The sequence below is a fragment of the Pangasianodon hypophthalmus genome, chromosome 29, assembly GCF_027358585.1.
Source record: "Pangasianodon hypophthalmus isolate fPanHyp1 chromosome 29, fPanHyp1.pri, whole genome shotgun sequence".
Lineage (NCBI taxonomy): Eukaryota > Metazoa > Chordata > Actinopteri > Siluriformes > Pangasiidae > Pangasianodon > Pangasianodon hypophthalmus.
Window position 1 is genome coordinate 13,286,332 of NC_069738.1, and position 19,310 is coordinate 13,305,641.

General features: G+C 41.7%; 1 protein-coding gene across 1 annotated transcript; it reads left to right on the forward strand.

Moving 5' to 3' along the window:
- Positions 1 to 622: 622 nt before the first annotated feature.
- Positions 623 to 12,699, forward strand: LOC113535183 (reticulocyte-binding protein homolog 2a-like). The gene is made up of 3 exons (XM_026928389.3): positions 623 to 773; positions 1,161 to 1,774; positions 10,728 to 12,699. The coding sequence occupies exons 2-3, from the start codon at positions 1,183 to 1,185 to the stop codon at positions 12,155 to 12,157; spliced, it is 2,022 nt and encodes a 673-aa protein (XP_026784190.3). The 5' UTR covers positions 623 to 773; positions 1,161 to 1,182; the 3' UTR covers positions 12,158 to 12,699.
- The last annotated feature ends 6,611 nt before the right edge of the window (positions 12,700 to 19,310 follow it).

Below are 19,310 nucleotides of genomic sequence, written 5' to 3' on the forward strand. Positions count from 1 at the left end.
TTATAGTCTGTTTGTCTCTTGCCTCGTATCCATAGTTCATGTTTATGTTATTTGTTTTCGGGTTGTTTTGTTTGTACTATACACAATAAATTATCTGCACTTGCATCCATCTCCCTCTCCAACCCGTGACACTTACAGATTACAAGTTAGAAGAGGGTGGTGTGTATATGACTGTATCTGGGAGGGCTAGCTACATTTAACACTACATACTCATTAGGTCTAATCCACATTTCTGTTAACACAGTACATTAAATCCCTCATAAATAAAAGTTTCATTTACAAAAAGCGCTCTGGATGTAAGAAATTAAATACCCTAGCTTCAGATCAAAGGTGCTAGCTATGAATCTAGTAAGATCTAATTTTATGTCAAGTTTGCTAAGACAAACTTTCTACATTTTGTTCAGCTTGGGAAACAGACGCAGTCTCAACATGGCGTAAGTTGAGTGTCGATTCAAGGCAGGGAGCAGACGGTCGGTTTAGACTGCTTGTCTGCTGAACAGGAAGAATATAATATAAAAGATATCAAAGATAGACTATATTTGGAACACACCTAGAGATTTCACCTGCTGAAGTATAGAGTCTATCATCACCAGAGCTCTTTCAACAAGCTTCTCAGCCAGTCTCACTGAGGAGAGCAAACCTGTTCGACTTGAATAAACAAGATCATCAGTCATCCTTTCGATATCAACACCTGTGTGGACTTACACATCCGATGAGCCAGGTTATGTTAACGATCAAACGTGTTTTTTGAATCAGTTACAATTCATTAAAAGGTGAGTATGTATATTTCAGCATGACATTTTTATATTCCAGAATGACAGGATTATATAAATGTTTTAACCTACTTTGCTACAATATCAATACATTTATTAAATGTTACTTGTCTCTCTTCTTTTTTCAGTGTCTTTACTCTTTCAGTTTCAAACATGCATATCACATTGATATTTATTCACTCCTCAAGTAATTTCTGGGCAAATATTGTTTTTAAACATTTTATTTTATTCTTTGCAAATCTTTTTTCTTAATTTCACATACTGCGTGTATCAAAGTAGTTCTATATTTAAGAAGTTTTACTTAGCGGGAAAAATCATCACAGGTGAGTGTATTGTAAGAACAATAGACATGACTAGTAAATGAGTGATTTCCTCCCTTTTCTTTAGGTAATTTTAGGAGGATAGAAAAATGGCATCACTCCAGAAGAGTCTTACTCGTCCTCTGCTTTTTAATGTCATTCTTCTTGGAAAAACAGGATATGGAAAAAGTGCTTCAGGAAACACTTTACTGAGGAAAGATGTTTTTATTTCCAAGAACAGCTTTAAAGCTGTAACTCAAGAGGTTCAAATGGAGTGTGTGACTTTTGATGGAGTGACTCTTAATGTGTATGACACACCAGGATTCTTCAATCCAGTACCAAGCAATGAGATTACAATAAAACAATATCAATCTCTCTTCCAGTTAAATGATTCAGCTCGCACTGTGATTCTGTTGGTGATAAAAGCACAAAGACTTGATTCTGAAGAAAAACAAGCTGCTCGTCTGATTGGGTATTTTATACCAGAATGTCTTGTCCAGAACACGTGGATCCTCTTCACCAAAGGAGACAAACTGGAGAGAGAAAATCTCACTATTGAGCAGTTTATAGAACAGACAGAAGAAGTGAAAGAAGTCCTACAGAGATTTCAAAACAGATATCACGTCTTCAACAACTTCTCCCAAAATCCAAATCAAGTTAGAAAGTTAATTAATAAAATCTCAGAGGCACCAGAAATGATCCGTAAGTGGTTTTTCATTTTATATTCAATCACTGTGTAGGTGAGCACTGAGGGACATGGGGCTTCATTTATAAAGAGTGTGTACACACAAAAAAGGTCTGAAATGTGCGTATACAGCCCTTCTACTCAGAAACAGGGATTTATAAAGAAATGCTTGGCAGGAAATTGAGTGTCTAAGCAATTTCACACATTCATAGATCCATTAAAAGGCTACAAAATTATATAAATAGTTCTATAAATAAATATATATAGAACGATGCATTGTCTATGACCCAGTGGTGTTTTTGGCATTGTTAGTAGACCACGCCAACCAAACAATAAGGCAAGAATATGTTTTTAGACACCACACTGATGACTAGCAAATGAGCCAATTTAAATTTCCAAGAGCCATTCTCTTGGAACTATGTGCGGAGCTTGTCACAGGTTTAGAGAGAACAACATGCAAAACCTGTCCACTTAGAGCTCTTAACAACCTTTGGATGACTTGCGGATATCACAGCCATCATTAAGCGCCATCATGCCAGCCATATTGGTTGGCATAATGAAATTGACTTCTCTTCTCTACCCACCATACAAGCGTAATTTTCACCCTGTGAGACTGGGTGAGAAATTCATGCATCGATTGTGAATAGCTGAGACCAGTGCAAAGATATTTTTTAACAAGTCTTTTGAATGTCATTGGTATTTCAGACCTAATCCCTTTTATTTCTTTTAGAGGTAATTGTGTCCCTTTGTCTAGATCTCTGACACAACTTCCTTTTTGCATTCCCAAACAATCCTCTTTTTTGCTTTTCTCTCCACCATTTTCAATGTTGCCTCACTCAAAAATAAATGGGACACCCCATATTTGTATGAAAGCATTTGCATTGACTATTTATGGATATTTGTGAGCGGTAACCAGTCAGGAGAGAAGCCTTTTTCACCTGCGCATATTTTCAAAAAGACTGTAATTTTTAAAGCAGGTGAGCATATGCAAGGTTTTAGAAATCAGAATTTTTTTGTGCACATGCAGTTTCCTGGTTTTATGCATATGCCCACTATCTCTCTGGAATCCATGCAAAGTTTTATAAATTAGGCCCCAGGCCTGGTCAGGGAGCCTTCTCGCTTTTTTTCTATACTAATCAAAAATTATCCACAGAAGTTCCACCCACTGTCCCCAGAGCAGTTGTACTTGTACATTTTTCTGGCCATGGCTTTCTGAGTCTTGAACAACTAGATGACTGTGGCATGGTACTTCCAGCTTGTTGGTGACATCTTTTATTCTCTGGAGGACTTTGACCGACATATTGGTGTGACAGTTTTCGGTTTCCCTCTGTAACCCGTAGGTCTCTGGTGGAAGCCATACCTGGTCACCTGGTTTGTTGCTGGGTGTGTCACCACACCGTTTATCTGCATATTCTTTATTCACCTGGTCCACAAGCCCAAGGTGTTGTTGGGCCTGTTCCCACACTTGTTCACTACGCTGGAACCATCTGTCCACAATGGGTGAATCCGTGGGGTTGGTGTTCCATGGGAACAGTGGCAGCTATTACCCCACGACGCATTGGAACAGAGTGAGGTTTGTTACAGAGCGCTTCAGGGATATTTGGGCGTATTCTGCCCAAGTGTGGAATTGTGACCAGTCCTCCTGATTGTCGGCACAGAAAGCCCGTAGGAACTGCCCAATCTCCTGGTTCACCCTTTCCACTTGGCCGATAGCTTGGAGGTGGTAGCCAGAAGGTAGGCTTACTGAGACACCCAGTTTCTCCATGAAGGGGAAATCTGCCACAGCCATGTGCACCCCTGGCCTGAGGAACACCTTGAACTTAAACGGCTGAAGTGCCAGATACTAAGGGGATCTTTCATGTGGTGGAGCCACTGGAGCGGGCGTGGTCTGAACAGAGGGTGAAGGCCCGTCCCAACAGCACACTTTTTATGGCTAGACACTCCTTCTCTATTGTGCTGTACTTAGTCTCTCACATGGAGAGCTTGCAGCTGATGCACAGCACAGGGCGCTCCTCCCCCTCCACCACCTTGGACAACACGGCCCCCAAACCTCTGTCCAATGCGTCTGTCTGCAAAACAAAAGGAAGAGAGAAATCAGAAGTATGTAAAAGTGGTCTGCCACAGACTGCAGTTTTTACCTGAGTGAAAGCCTGCTGGCAGGGCTCCATCCTCTGGACCGAATCTGGCACCCCCTTTTTAGCAAGATCAGGCAGCAGGCTGGTGCCATCTGAATAATTAGGCACAAACCTACAATAATAGCCAGCCAGTCCCAGAAACCATCTCACCTCCTTTTTGGTCTTGGGTCTTGGGCAGGCCACTATCGCTGCTGTCTTATAAATTTGGGGATGCACCTGCCCATGACCCATTTTTTTTTATGCTTGAGTAGACAGGCGGCTGCGTACTACCACCCCTGGGGTGTCTGTATGTGGTGATCTATGAGATCAGTGCGACCAGGTAGAGGCAAGAACACATCAGAAAACTCCGCCTGCAACTTGACAACATCTTGGGACAGAGAGAAGTGGTCTCCATAAGGGACTGGGGTTGTCTCATGAACTTACGAATCATATTTTTTAGCGTTTGATTGGTCTGCGGATGGTAAACGCTGGTGCGAATCGATTTAATCCCCAGCAAATCCTAAAGCTTGCCTAGTGTTTATGACATGAAAGACATGCCCTGATAAGTCAGGATCTCTTTCGGGATCCCAACTCAGGAGATGACATGGAAGAGTGCCTCCGCAACTTTACGTACGGAGATGTTGCAGAGAGGCACTGCTTCCGGGTATTGCGTTGCATAGTCCACTAGAACTAACACAAAGCGATGGCCTCATGCAGTTCGATCTAATGGCCCAAAGAGGTCCTTTCTTTTGAAGGGGATTAATTAACCTTGATTAATGGAAGTGGGCGCAATGGTGCTGTTGGGGTGGCTGGCAGATTCACCAGCTGACATTCGCGACATGCTGCACACCACCTGTGAACATTGCCGCGAATGTCCGGCCAATGGAAGCAGGTCATGAGCCGGTTCAGTGTTTTGTCCTGTCCTAAGTGCCCCACCATCGGATTATGCTGATCTGCCTGGAATAACAATTTCCGACAGCTCTTCGGGACCAACAATTGGGTCATTTCTTCCCGAGTTTCAGTGTCCTGCATCACTCAATATAACCTATCCTTAATCATTGAAAAATAGGGGTGGAAGAGCCCAACATTAGGCAGAATTTACTGACCATCGATTACTCTCACTTGGTCGAAGGCGTGCCTCATGGTCTCATCACATTACTGGTCCAAGGGGAAATCCCTGAGGGGAATCCCCGCCAAGAGGGGAGGAGCAGGGCCCTCCCCAATCCCTGTGTCCCCCTAATGTGGAGCTGATATTGACAGCCCCGGCACCTCCTCCCCTGCCAATGCTGTGCACATTCCACACTGTCTCTTACTACTGGAGGATCCATCCACAAACATTTCTTTCAATAATGCTTGAAACCCTGGCCAATTTGTCCCCAGGATTAGTGGATGGATGAGGTGAGGACTAACCACCACCTCTACAATGTGTTTTTGTCCCCGGAATTTAATGATGACGGGCACCAACGGATATTCGTGAATATCCCCGTGCACACACCTCACCTTCACCAAATGTACATTTCCCAATGCCTCCCCTTGAACCAAACGTTGGTGAATTGAGGCTTGGTTACATCCCGAATCCACCAACACGTGGTATGTACCCCCTTGGACACTTACAGGTATGAGGTACGTCCCAGCTCGGTCGGGGGTGGCTTGTGGCACGTTGGGGATCCGGACCAGTGCCCCACCTCCATTATGTGGCACTGGTCCTGGAAGTGCCCAGGATCCTCGCAATGCCAGCATGTCGGCCCGGACTTTACTCCCACACCTGCAGCCCCGGATCCACCGACTTGAGGGGAAGAGGAAACAGGCAGAGAGGGATGGGAGGGGAAGGGATGGGTATGGAGCGGGTTGACCCCTGTTTCCATGGTGCAGGGATGGGGAAAGGGGGAAGAGGAGGGGAGGGATGAGAGCGAGAAGAGGGGGGTTCACCTGCCGAACAGACAGATGAGCTCGGGGAGGGACAGCGAGTGAAAACGCTGACGGTGCTGTTCCGGGTGCAGTCAACCTGTTGCAAAATCGTCTGTTTTCAGTCCGGGTACTCCGGCATGTTGGCAACCGGCAGCTGCTGGGCCGCAAGTTGGGCTTCTCCCATCTTGGCTAGGGTGACGTGGGGCATGGCCACTGGGGCCACAGCTGGAATACCTGCTTGCTGGACCAAGCCGTAGAGCACCTGCCTATCCACCATCTGGACATCGAGCAGCTCCTTGATGCACTGCTCCTGCTCGCGGCGCAGCTGGAGGAGGGCCTGATGCTGGGTCTGGTGGAGGTTGGCAAGGGTCGTAATGATCTCGGCCAGCAGTGAAGACTCCATGATGGTGTCTTTTCATCAGTTTTCCTGGGTTTCGGCACCAGCGTAACGCTTCCCAGGTTCAGGTGGGGAATGACGAAGCTGGAGGCAGGCTTGGAACAAATCAAAAAGGTGCTTTACTCTTTATCTTTTACTTTCACTTTTCAGCAGTTTTATTTTATAAATACACACACACACGGCTCTGTGCTGGTTGGCTCTCACTCGTAGTTCCTCTCAGCAGGGGATAAGAAGGCAATTGGGTGGAGGTTGGGCTTTTCTCCTGACTGCTGGGAGAGGACAACCCGTACTCCAGTCTCTGTGTTTAAAAGCTTGCTTGCTGAGACGTCTCACTGCAGGCTCTTGGTCCCCTCCTTTAACAGAGCAGTCAAAGGTTCTGCGTTGCTCCTGAAGCCCCTTATGAAACGCTGGTAGAAGTTGGCAAATCCCAAGAACCATTTCTGTTCCTTGTCATTGGTGGTTACAGACCAGTTGGTTACTGCTGAGACCTTGTCCTGGTCCATAAGCACCCCCTTTGGTCCTATGATATAGGATATAGGAAGGCCACCTTTTGCACATGGAATTCATATTTGTCCCCCTTTACATAAAGCTGGTACTGTGACAGGACTCTTTTGACGTGCTGGATGTGGGTGACTTTGTCGGGGGAGTAGATAAGAATATTGTCGATGTAGGTGATAACATACTTTCCCAACATTTGCTGCAGCACGTCAGTAATGAGACACTGAAACACTGCAGGTGACAAAGATAGCCCAATGATAATCAAAATGACCAGGTCGTGCTAAAGGCACTCTTCCACTCATCTCCCTCCTTGATGCACACAAGATTGTAGGCACTTCGCAGCTTGAGTTTTGTGAAAATTCTTGCCTCACGAAGTTGCTCTAGGATGGCTGGAACGGGGGCAGAGTATAGCGATATTTGACCACGACTTGGTTCAGCATCAGATAGTTGATGTATGGCTTTATTCCATTCCCTTTTTCCCCACAAAGAAGAATCCGGCGGAAACTGGTGAGGTAGAGTGGTGGATGTACCCCTGCTTAAGGGCTTCCTTGATGTATTCTTTCATAGCCTGTGCTCTTTAGCGGGGGTGTGGGATCAGCCAGCAACTCAACTGCAGAGTCATAGGGGTGATGAGGAGGAAGGCCTCTGGCCTTGGCTTTACTGAATATTTCACAATACTCTTGGTATTTTGGAGGTATGATCACAGGTGCTGTGGTGTCTGGGTTTTGATGAAGGTGGAGGCCACCAATTGTACAAAGACAATTGGCATGACTGTGTGTGGACCAGTGTGCGATTTCACGTTTCTTCCATGAGATTTGGGGGTCATGGGTTTGCATCCAGGGGAACCCCAGGACCAACAGGAACTTAGTGGTTACAGTGAACAGAAGAGAGATGTGTTCCTGGTGTAGTGCGCTGACATGGAGGATGAGGGGTTTGGTGCCTTGGGTTACTGATCCCCTTCCAATGTGTCCGCTGTCGAGGGCCTAGAGCTTGAATTTGCATTGCAGTGGCAGTAAGGGTCACTGGAGTTTTTGGGCGAGGCGCCATCTGTGAAGCTCCCTGCCACACCAGAGTTGATCAGCACTAAGACAGAATAGAGATTTCCTGAGTGCATTACCTGTATAGGAATTACAAAATTGTGGCAAGAGAAGAAACTGGCAGGAGACTCACTGTGGTGGAGCAAGACTTGGAGGCCGCTTGCTCAGTCATAGACTGTGGAACTCTGCTGCCACGCTGAGACGAGCACTGTGCAATCTGATTTTGGGGAATGCCACAGTAAAAACATAACCTCTCTTTCTGACACCATTGGTGTTCCAAAGCATCGAGCCTCATCTGGCCAAGTTGCATGGGATCTGTGGCCTGGAGTTCTGGAACGGGAGTGACGATCACCTTCTCAGCTCAGCAGTTCTTGATCAGAGTGTCATGTTGGTTGGACATGTCGATTAAGGTGTTGAGGGTGTCCTGGTCATCATGACAGGCCAGTTCACTGAGCTGGTCATCATTTAGCCCCTGGCAATAGACCTTGAGAACTGTCTCGTTCTGGCCACTACCCATCACCAAAGCGCGGAATCAAGAGCACACTCAGCAGCAATCTGATTACCTTGCTTGAGGGCTATGAGTTCCTCACCAGTCTCTTTGTCCTCAGATGAATGGTCAAAGACTTCCTTGAAATGCTGTAGGAAGCAATCAGAGGAGACAGAGTGCTCTCCCTCTTGGTTCTACATCTTGGCTCCAAATTCTAGCGTGGTTCCAAATCCAGGCTGACAAACTGAGTGACCCTGGTGCTGTCCGGGATCCCATTTTGACCAGCAAAGTAAGCACGCACTGCAGCATGAAACTCTTGCAGCCAGCGGAGTCACAGGCATACTTCTCTGGGTGAGCAATGAGTGGTGTAGCAGACAGAGAAGCAGCTGGAGGTAGAATTGGTGTAGCTGGTGTGGCGGCTCTGAGCTGTGCTAGCTGTTTGGTCAACATGTTGATCTGCTGCTGCTGCGCTCCTATGAAGTGGCCCTGTGCTGCTAGCACTGGGTGCCACTCGTTGCTTCCTGCTGCATCCATGGAGTCGCAAAGTATTCTGTCAGGAAACAGTTGAGGATGCAAGTGCAGGTACTCAGTGGTTTTATTAATTGTGGCAAACAGGACAAAGACATAATCCAAAAACGTGATCAAAAAACAAAAAAAGGGTCAAGTGATGTGCAAACAGCATAAACAAAGGCAGGCAAGAGCAAACATATGAAGAACAGGAACTAGATCAAACCAAGTAAACAAACAATAAATCAAGGCTTGGTATCGACTGGCACAATAACACAGTGCATATACTTCACAATGAGTGTGAGAACTGATAGTCTATTTATACTGTAAGTGTTGAGTGAAGGTGATTGAGTCCAGGTGTGTGTAATCTAGTGAGTGTGAACATGAAAGAGTCTGGGAGTCTGGACCCCTTTCAGCTGTTCACCAGCTACTATGAAGAGGCCAACATGGCAGCCTCACCTCCAGAGCTCCAGCCTGAGACTAACAAGGTGGTCTCACCTTCCGAGTTCCAGCCAGAGGCCAATGTGGTGGCCTCACCTCGTGAGCTCCAGGTGGTCTCCCCTGCTAAGCTCCAGGAGAGGAAAAGGAGGAAGCTGATGGTGCGGCCTCCCATGGCATGCTCCTGCCAGAGGCAGACGGCACTGTCTCCCAAGTTCTGTTCATGCCAGAGCCTGTGGTGCAGCCTCCCACAATGTGCTAATGCCTGAGACCAATGCGCTTCTGGGGTGACAGGACTTACTTACTTTACTTTTACTTTTGGTTTCTGTCCTGTCACCACCCCTGTATTGTTATTGGATGTTTCCTCTCAGGTGTCATGATCAATCTCACCTGCTCCCTATTTACCCTTGATTAGTTTGTATACTTATACCCCACATGTGTCTTTGTGCTTCGTGCAGTATTGTTCAGTATTTCGCCTCCTGACTTTCGACCTACCCAGCTGTTATGCCTGTTTGCAGATCGCCTGACCTGGTGCTTGTTTTTCACTTTGTGTTTGGTCTTCATTTTTGGTTTTGTCTGCCTGCCTCTCAATAAACGCTTACTGCAGTTGCATCCATCTCCACTCGCATTATGTGACAGTTAACATATAACTAACCTGGAGTAAATATATTACACTGAAAAAAGCTGGATATAACTGCTTCTCCGCATCTCAAAACATTTTGATTGTGGAAACAGTATTTCCTGTTTATATCTGATCATGTGTGATTGGATGGTGAAATCCATCACTCTGTGTGACTAAGTTTTCATGTATGATCACATGTGCTACTATTTATGGCATAACTTAAGTGTCTGTTGTGCAACCAAAATTCTGACTCTTCTTGACTTTACACTCTGACTTGCAATGAAGCAATCTGGTTCAAACTGCCCCGCAATTCATTCCAAAAACACAGCAGACCCAGGATAAATTGTGCTCTTATTACTGATGTCACCCATCGAAGGCAGTATAAACAGATGTTTTACACAGTAGAACCAAAAAACAGTTTCAGGTTTCTGACACCTGCACACACATGCACACACTTGGCTAAAATACTGCTAAAAGAGTGTAAGAGATGTATTAAATATGTGTTAAATACACACAAGCATCAGAAAGCATAAAATTCCTTAAAAACTTTCGTAAACTTTGGTAATGACACAAAAGCTGCTTCCATGCCGCATTAATTTAGAGTAAACAGGTTATTGTTCTTTTCTCAGTGCATGGAAACAAGTTTAAATTCTTGTCCATATTGGAATCACACACACATAAACACACACACACACAGTAAATATAAAATTGATTAAAATTATTTGATTGGCATATCTTTAACAGGGCACTAACTCTACTCATCATCTGAAACACTGCCAGTAAATCAGACTTAACAGGGCAGGGTTTAGCTATAGATTCATATGGGTGGGTATTAATACATAAAAATGCATTTCCTGAGAAGAATTGATGTGTTTATAAATATCTTTTTAACACCAAAGGTGAACAGAAATGTAAGGACATATTGAACTGTGCAATATTGTTCTTTTTTTATCCACTTTCAGCTCCAGAAATGGGATTTCCTCGGACAACACCACCAGATCCTAAAAAAGATTCTCTTCACAGGAGAATCATACTGGTGGGTAAGACTGGTGTTGGGAAGAGCACTACAGGAAACGCCATCCTGGGAGAGAAGAGATTCAAATCTGAGTTCAGTTCATCCTCGATAACATCAGAGTGTGAACTGCATCAGGCAATGGTTTCAGGGAGGAATATATCTGTTATCGACACACCAGGGTTATTCGACACAAGACTATGCTCTGAGAAGTTAGGTATGGAGATAGGAAGGAGTTTTTATCTGTCCAGTCCAGGACCCCACGCTTTCCTTTATGTCCAGCCTGCTAACATCAGATTCACTGAACAGGAGGAAAATGTTTTTCAAAAATTAGAGCTGATTTTTGGAAGAGAGATGAAAAAATACACAATATTTCTCTTCACCCATGGAGACTTGTTAGAGAAGAAGTCTGTAGATATGTTGATTCAGGAGAACAGATCTCTCAGTAAACTAGTTGATGAGTGTGGAGGTGGATATCACATCTTCAACAATAAACAACTGAGAAACAGAGAGCAGGTCAGTAAGCTACTGGAGAGGATAGACAGAATGGTGGAGGAAAATGGAGGAACCTGCTACTCCAATCAGATATATGAGGAAGCAGTGAGAGACAGGCAAGAGGAGAAGGAGAAAAGGATGAGGGAGGAAACAGAGAAACTCAAGCAAGAGGAGGAGGACAGGAGGATGAGAGAGGAAAGGGAGAGACTCAAGAGAGAGGAGCATATGAGGAGGAGGAGGAGGAGCATGAGGGAGGAAATGGACAATCCCAGGAGAGAAAAGGATGAATGGAGCAGGACGAGCGAGGAAATAAAGAGATTAGCACAAGCGCTGAAGGAGGAGAGAAGGATGAGGGAGGAAACAGAAAGACTCAGGAGAGAGGAGGAGAGGAAAAGAAAGGAGGAAACAGAGAGACTCAGGAGAGAGGAGGATGTGTGGAGCAGGACGAGCGAGGAAATAAAGAGATTAGCACAAGCGCTGAAGGAGGAGAGAAGGATGAGGGAGGAGAGGAAAAGGAGGGAGAAAACAGAGAGACTCATGAGAGAGGAGGAGGAGGGAGGAAACAGAAAGACTCAGGTGAGAGGAGGAGAAAAAACAGACAGTTTCAGAAGAGAGGAGACAAAAGGGAAAGACAAGGAGGATTTTGAAGCATTTTGCAGAAGAAACAAGAAGTTTTTGCATATTGCTAGCGGTGTTGCAGGTGGAGATGCATCTGTAGTTGGATGTGTAGTTGGAGCTATAGTGGGTGTTGTTTCTGCCGGTGTTATTGGTGCAGGTGTTGGTGCAGGCATTGGTGCAGGCATTGGTGGTAGTGTAGGCACTGCTCTTGGGGCTACTGGTACTTTTATCATGGGTTTATTTAAATCTAAAAATAAAGGTAATTAAAAAAAGGCAGAGCACAGAGAGAAAATGTGCAACAGACAATGATGGTGGAGGATTGGGTACACCTGATTTTGAGTTCTTGTTTTTGAGCTTCTTGCTTAGTCTCTAACTGGGGATCTTGCTATGGTCAAGAGAGGGGCAATTTCAAAATCAGGACTAAACTCGACAAATCACGATGGCATGTATTTGGGTATATTTTCAGTGGGTGTATTCATAATGTACTAAATACAGCTAACTATTCTGCTTCACCTAAAAATAGCTGGTGTAGGCGAATCATGTTGGCTCATGGTGTATTTCATGCTTATTCAGTCTACATTGATTGTTTGAAATTTAGACCAGTAAAGAGGTAATAATATGATACTACTAGTAGTTGTATTAAATTTTCTATGAGGTGAGACGCATACAACAAATACAGGCATGTAATAAATGTTTAATGAATGCTAGAACAGTGTGAAATAAACAAATAGAACTAAGAACTATGAATTTTTGATACATTTTTCTTCTCATTCTTTTGGGCCATGTCCCTGTAAGACTATGTATATAATTATATTATCTTAGTCCGCTACTCTCCTATGACCAAGGAAGAAAATGGGTGCAGCTGCAGATTAAATGTGTGTTTGAACTTTATTACTTAATTACTTTATTACTTTATCTGTATTATAAACAATTTTATAAAAGAAGATGTTTGATTTATCTAAATTTTAATCTTTTTCATTTTGAACTGCAATTGAGCTCTGATACCAATGCTGTTGGTGCAGTTTTGAGGATATCAGGTAAAAGAAGCTGTTCCTGAGAGCCCGGGTACACAGGCACCTGAAGAGCTGGCTTTTGTGGATTCTGTCCAGCCACTATGAAGGCTCATTAACACTCAGTATCCTCTATGGTCAGAAAAAAGTGCAAAAGATCCACAACCTAACAACTGAGCTACCACTGCTAAGCAGAAGTGTCCATAGTTGACTGTGGTGTAGTGTTAATGACAAAACTTTAATTTTAATTGCAAACAATATACCAATAAATGCTGCTGGGTCCCCTAGGCTTTCACTATAAAGTCTACTAGCTTCTCCTCTGCTGTCTGGTCAATCAAGACTTGCATATAAGGCAAGACTTCTGTAGGGATTATCCTAGATACTCTAAAAAGAGCCTGAAGGGTGTCTTCCAATAATCCAAAAGCCTCATCACACTTGCAGAGAGGTCGTATCCCTTTATCTGAGACTGTTCCATCAGGAAAAACAACCACCACTGGTGGATTAATGGTACATCATTCTAAAAGACATAAGGGACATGGATTAATCAAGCAAATGTGATAGGGACAGGGACAAATATTGTTAACAATAAGACATAATACTACATAATCTCTGTGAAGGTAAATTGAGTTTATTTACAGAGGCAAAGGGTATACTGTGACATACAAATATATCATAAAGTTACATTATGTAACACTGAAAAATAAAAGGTTTTAGACCAAACAGATGCTTACCATGAGCATGAGGACATCAAAGTAGTTTCCAGTAGTTTGTTGAGGAAACTTCTGGAATAAAAACAACCCACAATACTGAACATAACCTTGTGAAAGAAATGTGTTACACAGATACAATCAACTCTGATGTATACATAACCTCTTAAACTTCCAGGATCTGCTGACAGGTCCAAACTTGTATTCTACACTCTAACTGTAAACCTTTCCTATTAGTTTCACGGTGGGTACTAAATAAGTAGTTACTAAATAATATGACTATAGATAAACAACTGAATAAAATACTGTGAATTAAAGGGGTTAATAAAGAGACTAGAATTATTGTTAGGTAGTAAATTATAAATGAGACAAGAGAAATGTAGTTAAAAGTTCCAACCCTTGTGGCCATTAGGCCAAATTTCCCAACAGCCTCCTTTAAAAAAAACTGGACCAAGTGTATTACATACCTCAGTCAGAAAAGAATACTATTAAAACCAAAGACTTATATAAAAGGTTTTGCCAGTCCATGGTTTTGGGTCAAGGTGGCATGCAATTTGTTTGACCAAAAAATGTAAAACACAAACTTATATTTCTACTGTGAAAAAAATTATTATACAAACTATAGAACATGGCTCCTATTAAAACATGTAGCCATAGAATTAGAAAGGCAAACAATGAGAGGACAATTAAAAATTCTCTATAAGCCACAGAACAAGGCCAACATCTTTTTTGTATCTCTTGACCAAACTATAGTTTTTGTAGTTTTCATCTCCAAATTGGTCAGAGAAAAATGATATCTGTGCTACCAACAAAACCAGCAATGTGCATGTTACAAAATGACCAGATAACTGACTTGGTTCTATCAAAAATCTCAAAACCACTTAGTTTTTATTTTAAGACAAAACCAGTTCACATATATGCATGCAACATTTGTGAGATGTGCTTTGGAAATCGTCTGATTATAAGACATAATATAGAAGGAAAATGAACTCAAAATATACACAAACTGCCAGAGCCTTGCTGAGTTTATATAAAATAAATTACAAGTATAAATGATATATATTGCAGTCATTGAGACAGCAATAAACTCCTATTTATACCAGCATATTCTTAAGACAAAAGTGAGGCCATCTGCCCAGCAGCATAAGCTGGGCTGAAATTGGGTCATGCAACAGGACAATGATCCCAAGCACACCAGAAAATCAACATCTGAATGGCTAAAGAAGACAAAAATAAACAGCACATTCTGCACTTTTAGTGACCACAGACCACAGCCCCTCCCTCTTTTTTTATTGCTTCACAAAACCAAGGTTCATTCATTCAATTCACAGACCACCCTGCTCAGATGCTCTCGGACCTGAAAATGCTATCAAAATTTCTATTTCACTATTTCTATATAGTTATGTAATAATTTATGCCATGTTAATGTGAGCTAATGTTTGACAGGTATGTACAAAAGGGCTAAATATCCAATGTCCAATGCTGCTTGGTGGCCTCGAGTCTTTGGCTAGGTAGAAGTGGTGGGTCAAGAAAGCGTGCATGGGGTGGCATCCTGTCGTCCTGTTTTCATGTCTGTTGTGATCATGTCAGCTCCTTTATAACCAATTTTTTTTTCTAATTTCACTCCAGAATTCAATCCAGTTCACTGTATTGGACTGGAAAGTGGTGCATATCAGGTTCCTGTGTCTGCTGTACTAGTTCTGGGAATCGACTCATGAATAATGGACTCTTGTTTATTTATGGATAGCTGGCAGAATAGTTATCTATGTGGAGTAATGATACATGGCAAAGCCTATTTAAATGTGGCAGCTGCCACCCTGTGACCACACTGCACACAATGTATCTTGCTAACATTGTATAGTTATATGGCATTAGCTAGCTATTATCTAGTAACAATTGGTTTCAATTCAATTCAATTTTATTTGTATAGCACTTTTAACAGTGGACATTGTCACAAAGCAACATTATAGAAATATGGAAAAAAATAATTTTTAGTTTAAATTAGTCCCTAATGTGCAAGCCAGAGTTGATGGTGGCAAGAAACAACTCCCTGAGCCATCATGAGGAAGAAACCTTGAGAGAAAGCAGACTCAAAAGGGAACCCATCCTCTTCTGGGTAACACCAGATAGTGTGATTAAAAAATCATTCTGCTTCTATAACTGTATATTACAGAGTCAAGGAGTGATGTGTGTGTTAGAATTAACTTGAGTATGAGTTTTAAGTTTAAGTTTCTTGTGTCAACCTGAAGGTATCAACTGTTCAATGATTGAGACTGAAGTGTAAACTGTTCTTAGCAATTACTGTCTAAAGGCTATCCAAGAAAGAACATCCACAGTCATATTTAGGGTGTCTGTGTGTTACCATCCACAGTAAACCCATGGTGATCTGTAGGCTATCCATGCTGTGCCATCTTCAGCAGCTGTGAGTGATTTTCTGGCGTGCAAGGCTCCAAGCAGAAGTGGGTCCCTCCTGATGGATCAGGGAGGTCTGGAGGGCAGAAGTAACCAGGATCACTGGTATCTCAGGAGTAACATGTAACAGAGAGAGAGAGAGAGAGAGAGAGAGAGAGAAATAACACAGATTATTAGGTATGCTCTTGTACTGTAATGGTTTAAGATGATGTACACGATGCAAGCAGGAACTCCATCAAGACTAACTATGACAGCATAACTAAAAGGGAGAGCCAGAAGGTAACACAGACATGAGGGCTCCCTGGGACAGAATACGGCCAGGGTTACGGCCAGCATCAACAAACCTGAATGAATGTGTGAGAAATAGGCGTAGGGGGGTTAAAATCTATTTGTAAATAGCTTTATTCTTAGGTTTATGGGCCTAGAGTGTTTTGGTAAACTGGGATGTTTGGATCCTGGTGACACCCCCCTACCCTAAACCACCAGCTTTGTCATTATAGGGTATGGAGTGTAGATTGATGTGGAAAAAGACTGCAGCATAAAATGTGGAAAAAAATGAAAGGGTCTGAATACTTTCTGAATGCACTGTACATTCTGCTTCACACATGGCATATACAGTAAACATTATGTTGTGTATTATCATTCAGCACTGTGCTGGCAGGAGTTAGATAAAACTGGAAGTACTTCCTTGACTGTGTTTTTAAAGACAGGAAACATTAGGGCTGCAATACACACACAGACACACACACGCACACAGACACACACACACAATAAAATACAGTTTGAAAGAAACCAACACATCCAAAGCCTTTGCAATATAACAAGCACTGTTTAATCAACATCTGGAGACCATGCAGTCAGGCTCAAAAAAGACAGGGACATGGGCCACTGCTGATCAGAATACCAGGAAAGGTTCTCGTCACCACACATGATATCATTATAACCACAGAGAGAATGAAGGACCCGCCTTGCACATTTTTGGTCCCAACATTCACCCAATCATCAGTATACATCTTTTATTGACTCAATATTAGCCACCCCTCCCTTTGTTTCTTGCTGTCATCAGATAGTTAATTAATATTTCATTCATTCTGTCCAAAAGTGTCTAGTAGGGGCTCCTACTTTTCCAATATTTTATAATGAGTAAATAAGTTTGGAAAACAAGTTTGGAAAATAAAAAATTCTAGATCTACTAAATTGTAAAATATACATAACTGCAGACTAAAGTACATTTTACCCTTACATATGCTGGACCTCTTCCCAGAATGTCATGCATACGTCGGAGCAGCTACACTGGATTTTATGAATTTTATCTTTTCTTGTCATGAATTTATTTTGTATTGATCTTCATTAATAGTAATTCTATTAGTACAACAGACATTTCCTCGTATTTATGTTTGCATTATTAATAAAATCTTTATTCCATTTATTATGTAATTTTATAGTGTATTGTTTTTTATGCTTCAGTTAAAACACATGATTTCCACATTAATTTTTCATCATGAATTATTTATTGATTGTTCCAAATTTATGTATTCCTAGGAACACTATATGACCAAAAGTATATGAATACCTGAGTATTGAACATCCCATTCCAAAACCACGGGCATTAATATTGAGTTGTTCGTCCTTTTCTGTTATAATAAGCTCCACTCTTCTGGGAAGGCTTTCCACTAGATGTTGGAGCGTGGCTGTGGGGATTTGTGTTCATTCAGCTACAAGAGCGTTAGTGAGATCAGGCGCTGATGTTGGGATGTCGAGGAGGTCTGGGGTTCAGTCGGTGTTCCAGTCAGGGGCGTTTCCTCCGAGGAGGCAAGGGAGGCAGTGTCTCCTCAAAAAATTAGATGAGAAAATAATCGATATTGCAAAAATAAAACGACGCAAATATTACTAAAAAAGTATAAAAGTCACTCGTTTTCATGAAGTAACAGCGACACCTGCAGGTAAAGTAACAGTGGAGGCTTGCCTCCCCTCAGCCCATGGACTTATAACAGAGACCCCATAACGCACCATGGGTTTAGTGGTTATTAGTTTAGCGCTATAATTGGATGTGATCGGCCTGAAAACGTGATGACTAGTGAGCATTCAGCTTGATGAAATGAAACATATATCTTTGTGTCTGTGTTTGTGTTTACAGAGCTTTTATGATGATGACCCGAAAATAAGTTGACTATTAAAAAGCACAGCTGAACATCAGTTCACAAATAAAAAAATGTTAGTAACACTTTACAATGTGTCATTTGTTAACATTAGTTAATGTGTTAACTAACATGAACAAACAATGAACATTTATTACAGTATTTATTCATCTTTGTTAATGTTAGTTGTTCATTGTTAGTTCATGTTAGTTCACAGTGCATTAACTAATGTTAACAAACACATTTGATTTTAATAATGCATTAGTAAATGTTGAAAATAATATTAAATCAGATTAATACATGCTGTAGAAGTATTGTTCATTCTTAGTTCATGCTAACTAAAGTAGTTAACTAATGTTAACTAATGAATCCTTATTGTAAAGTGTTTCCAAAATATTGTTCAAATTGTTACTGCAATAATTGTTACTTTAGTTATTATTTTTGGAATAAATGTAAAAATGCTTAAAAATACTATGAAATGTATAATTCGTATTAAAAATATTAAATAAAATAGAAAAAATAATAATTAAATACAAAATAGAATTATATTTGTTCTCTCTTTTTTATGTAATATTTATATATATATATATACTGCCTCCTCATTTTAAAACACGACCGCACACCACTGGTTCCAGTTCATCCAGTTCAGTGGGGTTGAGGTCAGGGCTCTGTGCAGGACACTCGAGTTCTTCCACTCCAACCTTCACACACCATGTCTTCATGGAGCTCGCTTTGTGCACAGGAGCATTGTCATGCTGGAACAGGTTTGAGCCTCTTAGTTCCAGTGAAGGGAAATTGTAATGCTACAGCAAACAGAGACATTCTATACAATTGTGTGCTTCCACCATTGTTGCACTACATATGGGCATGATGGTCAGGTGTCCATATACTTTTGGACATATAGTGTATATGAACATGCATTCCTTTTATTTATTTATTTATTTATTTATTTATTTATTTATTTATTTATTTAACTAACTCCATGGGTTTGGGTTCTACTGTTAACAAAATGAGATGTTTTATATTTTTAACAAACGTTCCCAAAGTTTTAAATTAAAAATGTTCTATGAAATCAATGTGAAAATGTACAGGGTTTCCATTAAAAACTTTTTCTTAAATGTTAGATTAAACAATACACTTAAAGATTAAAAAA

Excerpts from the sequence above, each read along its gene's own strand:
- LOC113535183 (XM_026928389.3), top strand. The coding sequence starts at position 1,183 with ATGGCATCACTCCAGAAGAGTCTTACTCGTCCTCTGCTTTTTAATGTC. Across the intron at positions 1,775-10,727 it reads AGAGGCACCAGAAATGATCC|CTCCAGAAATGGGATTTCCT; the intron begins GTAAGTGGTTTT and ends ATCCACTTTCAG.